At 33.7% G+C, this 12,022-nt stretch overlaps 1 protein-coding gene across 1 annotated transcript; it reads left to right on the forward strand.

Moving 5' to 3' along the window:
* The first annotated feature begins 3,230 nt into the window (after window positions 1-3,230).
* LOC114746499 (TMV resistance protein N-like) lies at window positions 3,231-7,755 on the forward strand. The gene is made up of 5 exons (XM_028934716.1): window positions 3,231-3,739; window positions 5,798-6,081; window positions 6,404-6,879; window positions 6,989-7,189; window positions 7,399-7,755. Exons 1-5 carry the CDS (start codon window positions 3,231-3,233, stop codon window positions 7,753-7,755), a joined length of 1,827 nt encoding a protein of 608 aa, XP_028790549.1.
* The last annotated feature ends 4,267 nt before the right edge of the window (window positions 7,756-12,022 follow it).

The raw sequence follows: 12,022 nt of genomic DNA on the forward strand, positions 1-12,022 counted from the left end.
TCTTATATTCTTCGACTCTTAATATAAAACTTAATTAATTATTTTTAGTAAATTAAATATATTAGTTAAATTAGTTAATATGATATGTTTTTTCAAAATACCTTAATCATCTTCTTTAATTTATTTCCTCCCTCTCTCATTTGATTATTATTGAAGGAATATTATTATGGTTAATTTAAAAAACATTGATAAATATGTGAATGGGTCTTACATATAGGACCAATATCAACTCTCAAATTATATTCTATATTAAGGACTAGAGGAATATTATATTATTTGCTACTACCTCTGATTCTTAATATAAGATTTTGTTTGACTTTTATTTGGTCCTAAATATAAGATCCCAATCTATTTTGTCTTTCATATTTACATAATTTTTTAAAGATAGTCCTTCTAACGATAGTAATTCTAACCAATAAATTTAATTAGCAAATAGCAAAGATAATATCTATTTATTATAAATTACTAATTTATTTATTTACTTTTAATCAACTCAAATTCTTGTATATGTTTATGATCGGAGATGGTGTTTGTTAGTGTAGAGTTTAAAATGTGTGTTGGGAAGACTTGGCCAAGCAGAGAACCCCGCCGCGCAGTAGCAGCCACCTTTGTTTGTGGAGATTGTTCATCTTCACCACAAATCTCAGCATCCCTCCATTGAACAAGTTTTAATCATGTAAATCACATGTCTTGATATACATACAGAATTGAGGGAAAAGCTCTGCGCCAAAATGACCTTACTAGTAACAAATGAAGCCGCGTGGCCTAAATTAGGGCTTTTCAATTTTGAGCATAATATATATTGCCAAGCCTATAAACTTTTTTTTTTCCCTAGGAAAATAAAATTATGGAAAATTAAAATTTTATTCTTTATAATTTCATTCAATATATAATTAGGGCCGATACTCTTCAAGGCTTGACACTGATTTCTCCTGAGCTTAACTTTTGCTTTTTTCTTTTCAATATTCACAGAGGATTTAGCTTATGTCTGAACAATAAAATTTCGACAAGGTAATATTTGTACATGCACGATTGAAACAAGCAGAAGGCAAAGGATCCTCTGTTTAGCTCTGTTTTCGGACCCCAAAAACAGAGGCAATGGAAATAATATGATAATAGCATGGGATGATATCCAAACACTCCTAAAACAGAGTCAATTTCGACCATTGTTCTTCATACGGCGTATATTCTTTATCGATTCAGATCTCAACACTCCACTGACATGAAGATGATATCTATTGTTTGATCGTTGATTTTTTTGTCTACTTATTCAACATTTGCATGCTTGCAATTTACTTTCTGATCAAAATATTAAAATATGACAGCAAAAAAATTTATACAAGGCCACCACAGTCAAATAATCTTTAACTCATTTATAGACATACAAGGAGTCTCGTTTTTCTTTTCTTTTCTTTGTTTTTTTAAATTTCGGGGGTAGAAAGTGAGATAATGAAATGGCTAAATCATAACAGCTACTTAATTAATGGTGAGAAGGAACGCCATTCGCGGTGCAAGGAGTTAATTAAAAGGATATAAACTGCGGGACCTAATTATATATTCAATGAGATTATAAAGATTAAAATTTTAGTTTTCCATGATTTTTATTTTCTAAAACACATGGACTAATTTGTAAATAAATAAACTATAGGAATTGAGCTGCATCGAATTAAAATTTAGAAATTAAGTTACAATTAAGTTAAAATTATGGATTGAATTGCATCGAGTTATAATCTAAGGATTGAGTTACAAATGAGTTAAAAGCATGAGAATCAAAAGATTAATTTTCCCTATATATATATTATGGTGGCCGTAAAAAATTATTATTAAAAACAAAAAGCAGCTAGATTACTATTACGTCTAATATTTAATATATATATATATATATGAGCTAGTTGATTAATTTGAAAAAGATTTACTAAATTGCTTAATTATAGCATATGAGTAGATCATTAGATCATGTATCAAGTAATAAATGAGACAAGTTAGTTTAAACCAAAAGATAATCTGGATCACTGTGATATTACCGAAGAGTAAAACCTGAGACCACCTGAAATGAATATCTAAAACAAGAACTTGAACATTACTCGGAAGTTGCACAGCACCTTCCAAAATCTTCCTGTGTTGCCTTTCTAACTCAATGGGCAAAAGATGATAAACATCCTTTGCGGAGCGGAACTAAGAAAGAGAGGGTTTTAATACTTGAGAATTGTTTCTCATTTTTTGGGAGAAGTCTGTGGAAATGGTAATACAGGAATTTGCTGTTTTCTTTCATTTCCCGTATTGAAATACCTCAGGAAGTAGTATAGTTTATAACTTCAAGATAATCTCCTATCTAAAACCTGTTCATAAGCACTTATAAACACTTTTTATATAAGTCACAATAAAACTTTTTTACATATTTACCTCATATTCTACAAAACTACTTATAAGCCGTTACTAATGAGTTAGTATTTTGAAATTAAGTTCTCTGAGAAATGCATCATCATGAATCTCCCACACCGGGGAGCTATTTCATCTAATGAATTAATTAGTCCGTCAAAATTAAACTCTCTTAATTTCCAATAATTACACTATTCCAATGTCTAAAAAGTGAAAAGGAAAACCCAATAATGGACTGATGTAGGGTCACATGGTTCTGTCCTTCAGCAAAATGGAACAGTGTCCCGCCCGGAATGCGGTTTGAAACGTCAATGCCCAAAAACTGGAAGACCTGAGAGAAGACTTGGGGCTCACTCCCACCTTTTTCACTTCTCATTTTTTCTTCATTTTTCTTTCTATAAAATCTGTACCAGGCTGCTGGACTTCATCTTATATCAGGGCGGTGGGAATCGAACAAATCTTTCGATATTATTTCATATGTCAGGTTTCTACTTTCTTCCTTTCTCCTTTCTACATTTTTTATCACTGAAATGACTTGGTTAGATCTGTGAAATTTTGCTTTCAAACTTTGCATGAAGAGTGGAAATCTTGCGGTGAGAAGAACCTTGTCTGTTGGTGTTTCTATTATATCTTGTTTCCTTCAGTGATATGGATTGTTTCTGTTATGGATCTTCGAGCATTTTGTGATTTTGAATTTTTACTTTATTTGTTGTAATATGCCCAATGCCTCTCTCAAGGCTTCGCATTGGACTGATTGCTGCACTCTTTGTTGAAGCTCCTATTATATATGTATTCTTCTTTCTGTTTTTGTGTTTTTACTTTTGTTTGGATTCAGATTCCAGATCCTTGCGATGGCGCGTGATGTCGATGGAGTTGGGTGTTCTTCAAGCTCTTCTGCCTCAACTAAGAGATGGAAGTATGATGTGTTTTTGAGCTTTCGAGGGGAAGATACTCGGAAAAATTTTACTGATCATTTGTATGTTGCTTTAAAACGCAAAGGATTGAGAACTTTTCGGGATGAGGAAGAACTTGAAAGGGGAGAATATATTAATCCAGGTTTAGTACAAGCAATTGATGAATCTCGTTCTGCAATTGTGGTGCTCTCCCCAAATTATGCTTCTTCAACTTGGTGTTTGGATGAGCTTCAAAAGATCCTGCAGTTAAAAGAAGAGTCGAGTCTTCAAGTATTTCCAATATTTTACCGTGTAGATCCCTCTAGTGTTAGGAAACAAAAGGGATGTTTTGCAGAGGCATTCATAAAGCATGAAGAAAGATTTGTACAAGACAAAATGAAAGTGCGAAAATCGAGGGATGCTTTAGAAAAAATTGCTACTATATGTGGTTGGCACTTACAAAATTGGTAATTACTTTTCTCTCAATAACAATCTTTTATTTTTATTTTGTTGAAAATAAGGGTGTTGATATTCAACTAAACTTTAGAGTTCATTTATTTGCTAGCAAAATTAATAGACTTGTAGTGCTATTGTTTATATTTATTGTTGACGAAATAGGTTTCTCAATTGAATTCAATCAATAATAGCATTTTGAAATGGTCATTTTTCTTTAGCGTATCAAGCAGGTCTGTTGACTTTTAGTAAAATTACATAATATAATTATGGATCAAGGTATAATTTTAACAACAAAGTTTACTCGAAAGAGTGGGCACTATAAAGTTTATTTGGGTGCAAAAATATACATGAAGTTGTCAAAAGGGAGCATATGGCACCATGCCGTTAACGTCCGTCAGTTTACCATTAGAGAGGCCTAGAAAGTCAGTTTTAAAGTGCATTTTTAACAACAAAGTTTGCATCAAGGGACATTAGGCACCATGAAATTTACTTGGGTGTAAAAATATACATGAACTTTGTAAAAGGAAAAAAAATAACAAAATTCTTCAACCTCCATAAACATCTATTAATTTTATTCTTTTTGTTCTCACCAAATGCTATATTTTCTCTCTATAAATTTTCACTTCCAAGCCAATCCATCTTTCTCTCATCATAGTCAACACGCACACTCTCTCTGTCATGTTGTTTTCTTAGTCTCCAAGCCTTTTATATGTATTTAAGCAAAACACATCTTTCCCTTCTAGGATATAAGGTTCATTACTTGCACCCGAGTACTACCTCCAGTCCTTAATATAGGATCCAATTGACTAATTTGAGGAGATTAAAATAAATAAATAAATTACTTTAAATATTATACTATTTATTTATTTGACGCAATAGCATATAGTACATGATCTCTCTAAAATATTTATATGCATCATTAAATTATATATTAGTTTACAAGCCAAGAAAATTAATTTGGAGAAAAAACAATAAATATAATATTTTAAAGTAATTTATTTATTTATTTTTAATCTCCTCAAATTAGTCCATTGCATCCTATATTAAGGAATGGAGGTAGTACTTGGATGCAAGCAATAAACCTCATATCCTAGAAGGGAAAGATGTGTTTTGCTTAAATACATATAAAAGGCTTGGAGGCTCAGAAAACAACATGACAGAGAGAGTGTGCGTGTTGACTATGATGAGAGAAAGATGGATCGGCTTGGAAGTGGAAATTTATAGAGAGAAAATATAGCATTTGGTGAGACAAAAAAGAATAAAATTAATGGATGTTTATGGAGGTTGAAGAATTTTGTTATTTTTTTCCTTTTACAAAGTTCATGTATATTTTTACATCTAAGTAAATTTCATGGTGCCTAATGCCCCTTGATGCAAACTTTGTTGTTAAAAATGCACCTTAAAACTGACTTTCTGGGCCCCTCTAACGGTAAACTGACGGACGTTAACGGCATGGTGCCACATGCTTCCTTTTGACAACTTCATGTATATTTTTGCACCCAAATAAACTTTATGGTACCCAGTGCTCTTTCAGGTAAACTTTGTTGTTAAAATTATACCTTAACCCTATAATTATTATGTAATTCAATAGTTAAAAAATTAATATTAATAATTTCTCTGTATTTTGAAGTTTCATTGTTTATTTTTGTCGAAAAGAAAACTTTCATTGTTTATTTATTAATAATTAATAATATCTATTATTTTTTTATGGTTGGAAATGTTACCATACAGCGTTACATATTGAACTTTTAATCTGACGTTGTTCCTTAAATAAAACATAGAAAAACTACTCAAGGGTCAACTATAAAACATGTTACCAAAAAAAGTGAACTCCAACAATCATATGTTTACGTTAATATAATTAAATGGCTTCAGTATTTAGGAGTTCGCAAAGTGTGTGTACACACACACAATGGTAGCAATCTTCTTTCTTAATCTCTTTTACATCAAGACTAGACTATACCGTAGCTTCTCACCCTCTGTGTCTGTCTGTAAATACTAGAAGCTCTGCGCAACTCTTCAATAATGAAATTATTTTCATGTCGGTATAATTATATTTTCCTATGCAGGCATGAAATGGAATTCACTGAAAGCATTGCTGAAGAAATCATGTCAAAGTTACTTGATGACGAATTGCCATCTGACCTTGGTATGTTAATTGGAATTCAACCAAAATTAGATGAATTAGAGTCAATCGTCACAATGGAATTGGGAGGAGTTGGGTTTATAGGAATATGGGGTATAGGAGACATAGGCAAAACAACTCTTGCTAGAGCTTTTTATGAGCGAAAGCTCAAAAACTTTGAGATTCACTGCTTTCTTCATAATATTAGAGAGGCATATGAAAAAGAAGGTTTGATTTCATTGCAAAAAAGACTTCTTTTTTCTTTAGAGAAACGAAGTATGGAAGTGTGTGATTGTTATGAAGGAATGAAGTTGATAAAAAAACATGTTGCGCAATAGAAAAGTTCTATTTGTCCTTGATGACGTGAGTGACATTAGCCAACTTGAAAATTTGGCTCCAAAGCAAGGATGGTTCAGCAAAGGGAGTATAATAATAATAACAACCAGGGACAAGCATTTGCTATCCTCGCATGGTGTATCTACTAAGTATGATGTGAAATTCTTGAGTGATAATGAGTCCCTTTAACTTTTCCTTCAAAAAACCTTTAAAGGAGATAAACCTAATGAAGATTATTTGAACCTTGCTAGAACCGTCATTGAATATGCTAGAGGCCTTCCTTTAGCACTCAAAGTGTTAGGTTCATTTCTTTGCAAAAGAACTATAGTGCAATGGAAGCATGCACCAGCTAAGTTCAAGAAAGTTCCTCCAAATGACATTTTAAAGATACTTCAAGTAAGTTTTGATGGATTAGACATTACACAAAAGACTATATTCTTGGATATTGCTTGCTTTTTCAATGGAATGGTCCAAGATCATGTCATACAAATTTTAGAAATTTTGGACAATGATCTTCACCCAAAAATTGGAATAAATGTTCTTATTGAGCAATCCTTAGTAATTAATTATGAAGGGCATTTGTGGGTGCGTGAAATTCTTCAAAATATGGGTAAATATATTGTCTACGAAAAATCACCTGATGATGCCGGCAAGCGCTCTAGGTTACTGTCCTTGGAGGATGCCAAGCATGTATTAGAAAACAATAAGGTGACATTCCAGAGTTCTTGTGTTTTTGCACTATTTTTATAACAATTTATTCCATGACTTCTATATATTTTTACCTGAACTTGTTTTGTAGGGGACAGAAGCTATTCGGGGAATAATTCTCACATTAGAAAAGTCATGTGATACATTTTGGGATCCTGAAGCCTTCTCAAAAATGAGTAATCTCAAGTTACTTATCATTTCAAATTGCTCACATGTTTTACGTTTTCAATTGAATCTTCCTTATGGACTCAAGGCCCTTTCCAAAGAGTTGAAAAGTGATAATATGGGAGGGGTATCCATTATTTTACTTGCCAAGTCAGCCTCAACTCCATCAACTTGTTGGACTAATAATGCGACATAGCAAGTTAAAAGAGCTTTGGAGCGGAAGACCGGTAATTATAGCCCTTCCATTTAAATTATTTGTGCATAATTTAATAATTTATAATTATAATTAGTTTTTGGTTTTTGAGGCCTTAATGTTTCCCTTTTTGTTGTTGTTAGTCTCTCCAAAGCCTCAAGTCCATTGATCTTTCTTATTCAGAGTACCTCAGCAAAACTCCAAATTTTGATGGAATTCCTCATCTTGAAAAATTGATTCTTGAAGGGTGTTCTAACTTGATTGAAATTCACCGATCCCTTGGACAACACAAAAAACTCGTCATTGTTAACTTGAAAGATTGCAGAGAAGTTAAAAACCTTCCAAGGAAATTTGAGATGAATTGCTTAGAGACTTTTGTTCTATCTGGTTGTTCAAGAGTTATAAAACTTCCTGAGTTTGGAAAAGATATGGAACGTCTGTCTAAACTTGATTTAGAGGGGACTGCTATAACAAAATGTCTCAATCACTGGGCAATTTGATTGGTCTTGTGGAGTTAAATTTGAAGAATTATAAAAAGCTGGTTTGTCTTCCATGTGATGTTTGTAAATTGAAATCTCTGAAAATGATCAAAATTGCTGGCTGCTCAAAGTTTTCAAGCCTACCAAAGAATTTGTACTAAAAAGAGGCCCTGGAAGTGCTTGATTTGAGAAAAATTGCTACAAAAAGGCTTTCACTTTGTGAATACAATGGTGAAGCACAATCTTCATCATCATGGAGTTGCTTCTCCCTTATTCAAAGGCCTTTGAGCTCAACAAATTTTATGTTATCGCGATCTTTGTCATACTTGAGCCAATTAGAATTAGGTTTTTGCAACCTCCACGATGGATCACTTCCTGATCACATCAATGGGTTATCATCGTTGGAATATTTAGATCTAAGTGGAAACAATTTCATTGACTTACCATCTTCCCTCATTTCCAATCTTTCCAAGCTTCCTGTTCTTGGTCTCGGTTATTGCCCCTGGCTTCGGTCTTTGCCACAACTTCCGTCAAATCTATCAGCTATATTCGCAAACGGTTGCCCGTCATTGGAACATGACAGAAGTTCACAACAGTTATGGGATCTCATTGGATCATTTCAACCTCAGGTTTATTTTATTTGTCTTTGCTTGTTGTTTCATCTTGGTCATTTTACTTCTTTAACATGGAAAATTGTTTCTTATAAGTTCACAACTATTTAAATATCAAGTCTTCAATTATAAGAAGGGATTCAGAAATTGTGAGTTTTTAGAATTACTTGAATCTTTTCTTAAATTCTTTGATAATAAATATCTAGTTTATTTGACTTTTACATGTATATTACCATTTCTTCTGATTAATTATCATACTTACAACAAAAGAATTCTTTTTTGTCCCAGCGTGACTTCTTCATGCAACCTACTCCTATTAATCATTCCAGGTAGCCAAGTGCCGTCATGGTTTTATAATCAGAACTACTTTTGTGAAAAAGAATTCAATCATCCAAATGTGTCATTCATAATAAGCATATCCCCTGATTATTGTGATTCACGTGAATGGTGGGGCATAGCCATATCTTTAATGATAGAAAATGATTTTGCATTTGGATCAGGGGTGGATGCAATTTGTTGGACTTACAGATTTCCTACTGATAAATTTCCAATTACATATCACAGCCATGATATTTATTTAGATTCAAGTTGTGGTCATCAACTTTGTATTATATATATTCGGTGTTCCTCTTTGATTGTGAACGGACTTCAAATGGTATTTTTGGCTAAGAATGCAATTGTAAAAAAGTCCCCAACATTTAAAATAAGAAAGTGTGGGTGGCGAGCGGTGTGTAAAGAGGATGTTGAAGCTTGGCAAAGAACGAGGAACGAAGATTGTAGTAGCATCAATAATTACAATATCAGTGAAGTTGAGAAAAATGGAAGTTATGGTCACTGCCCGAGACATCATGATCCACTCATCGTTGAAAAAGATGACTACATACTCCCAAGGTACGTAGATCAACCCTTCTTGTTTTAGATTAAATATATGATGGCTATTTAAAATTTTCTTTGATGCACTAATGTAATATAATCTTTCAATTCATATAAGTATTGTATTCCCTTAATGATCTCATTTTCATAGGCGCTGTTCGGTTAATGGTTTTGGCCGGATTTATCTCCATATCTTGGATAATTTTTCTTATTTTTCACCTTGTACTTGTGTGACATAATTTATTTTCAACAGTCCATCAAAGGTCAAACTAGATTTTACATATTCCCTTAATTTTTTTCCCATTGATTTGTGGCAGAAGTCATAAGTTGAAGAAGATTTTACCTCATTTTTATGTTTTAACACATCATATAATTATGTCCTATAATAGTCTTTTTTTGCACAACTATAAAAGAGAATCCCAATGTAAGGATACACATGATTGTACTAAGGGCATACCCTTGCAAGTGAATGGTAGGGCATACCCTTGCATACCATGATGAGGTTAATTGTTGGACTGACTTCAACTTCAACATTAGCCACAATGACTAAGTTCATTATTACTGGAGGAGGTTGTTTGGTTAAGAAATATCAAAATAAAAGATAATTAAGATAAGAAACTAATGCTTTAGACAAAAGGTTTTATATTAAGGATCTTAGGAAACGGTTATATATGTAATAAGGACGGGAGAAAGTATTAATAGATATAAGATCCAATTGTTGTAGGTCATCAACTATATATCTTGCATAATCATTGGTCTTGTTTTGTTGTAATTGAACCAACTTGAAATATCATTTTACACCATATATTAAGTCAGTACCATTTAAAATAAGCTCGTGTGAGTGGTGTTTGTTGTGTAGAAATGTTGGAAGATGGCAAAAATCCAGAGATGAAGTTGATAGTGATTCACGTGGCTTCAGCAATCCTAATAAAGTTGACAATAAAGAAGGCTGTAACTGTTGGGAGTGGATGTCAAACTTTTGGCATTCCATTGAGCATATATTTCAAACTTGGTGTTAAGGTATATTTCAGACTTTCTAGTTCAACTATATCTACGCCAATCACAAAACCGGTCCAGAAAGCTGTTTTTGTCCCCCTTTACTATCTAGTGTCAATTCTAGGTACGTGTTTTGTTTCTTTCAGTAAGAATTTCTTGTTACTTAAAGTATGAATGAGACTCTCCCTAGAAATGGGGTGATCTCCTCCTTTTTTATTCATTTTCCTTTTAACTTTGTAATTTTCTTTCAACTAAAAATACATCTACTCTGATGACATTTATGTCTTCTTGAGTCATAAGCTGAAGAGTGGTCCTGACCAGGGTTTCTTTTTTAATGGAAAAGGAATTTTATTACTCGAGATATTTACAATGGGAATACAGCAGCTAAAGAGGAAGAAAGAAAACAATCAGTAGCGCTAAGTTACATTCAGAAAGAAATCTTTAGCTTTAATAACATGGTTAGTCCAAGAAAGGGCTTCATTTATGAGCTTGTGCGCTTCTGTATTGTCTTGGCAGAAGAGGAACCTACTTCGGGCACTCCAGAGCTTCCAGCAGATGATACCAAACAAGATGCTCCAGTGGGCTCCTTCTCTCTTAGCGTTCAGGTGTTGCTTAAACCAAGCATTAAAAGGCTGGGCGAAGAAAGTGATGATCTGATCTGCCGGGAGAGCAAGATTCCAGCACGCAGGGGCAAGGTTGCATCTTCGAACTATATGGTTTAAGTCTTCTGTTCTTCCTCCACAGATTTCGCAGTCATCCATATGGGACACATGACAGCGTACTCTTTCTTTGTGAGAATGCGGTCATTTAAGGCTAGCCAAATGAACGTCCTAATTCTTTGTGGGCCATGCCATGTCCATGCAATCTCCCATTGGGTGTCGATTTCATACCATTTGTCCATCATTAGGAGCTGATAAGCTGAGCTCACTGTGAAGCCTTTGTTTCCATTCAGATACCAATGGCATGTATCGAATACAGCACCGTTAGTCCGGGCTTTATTCTGCTCAATCATTCCCAGAATTTCCATCGGCGACGGGTCCTTAAACTCATTCCACTTCCATTGACCGTCATCTGTTACGTAGTGTGATATTGACTTGTGTAGTTCAGCCTCTGCTATGGGGGCGAAAGCCAGGTTCCTTAAGGGGTCTAGGTCTCCAATCCAGTGGTCCGACCAGAACCGTACCCCTTTCCCATCACCGAGGTTCCATTTTACTCCCAAAATAATTTCTGCCCTGATGCTTACTAAGCTTTTCCAGAGGTGAGACGCATTGCGAGCTTTCTCTTGTTACCCAACCTTATCATCGCTGCCATATTTTGCCCTCAAGACTCTGACCCAAAGCTGGTCTGCTTCTGTTTGAGAAACTCAAGAAAATAGTACCAGATGATGAAGATTATCTTAATGATACTTCCTGCTTCTTGTTACTATATTTTGCCCTGGCCCAATCATGAATCCATGATATGATTGCAAGGCAGTATCGTGCATCAAAGGAAATAATCCATCAACAAATCTTATGTTCCTTCAATATGGGTGCTTAAATCTCTCAAGTTTACTCAATTATTTTACAAAACCAAAGCAAGAAGTAGGCTTCCAAAACTCATTATTTTGCACGTTTCTGTTAGGTCTGTGAGTATTAGGCTTATTTAAGTATAAAACAACTTATGATAGAAAATATATACTCCCTCCGTTACTAAATATAAGGCTTATTTTGTACTTTAATATGAAGCATAAATAAGTTTTATTGGGAAAACTAATCCAACAATACTTGTAGTTTTAATATGATTTTGAATTCCTTCAGTGAGCAGTTTAG

The sequence above is a fragment of the Neltuma alba genome, unplaced genomic scaffold, assembly GCF_004799145.2.
Source record: "Neltuma alba isolate B1F8T4 unplaced genomic scaffold, ASM479914v2 tig00005029_pilon, whole genome shotgun sequence".
Classification (NCBI taxonomy): Eukaryota; Viridiplantae; Streptophyta; class Magnoliopsida; order Fabales; family Fabaceae; genus Neltuma; species Neltuma alba.

Bases quoted from the DNA above. Each gene is read 5' to 3' on its own strand.
- LOC114746499 (XM_028934716.1), top strand. From the start codon at position 3,231: ATGGCGCGTGATGTCGATGGAGTTGGGTGTTCTTCAAGCTCTTCTGCC. The intron at 6,082-6,403 runs GTTTGATTTCAT...AAACCTTTAAAG, and splicing joins AGAGGCATATGAAAAAGAAG to GAGATAAACCTAATGAAGAT. The intron at 7,190-7,398 runs GTATCCATTATT...TGTTGTTGTTAG, and splicing joins AAAGTGATAATATGGGAGGG to TCTCTCCAAAGCCTCAAGTC.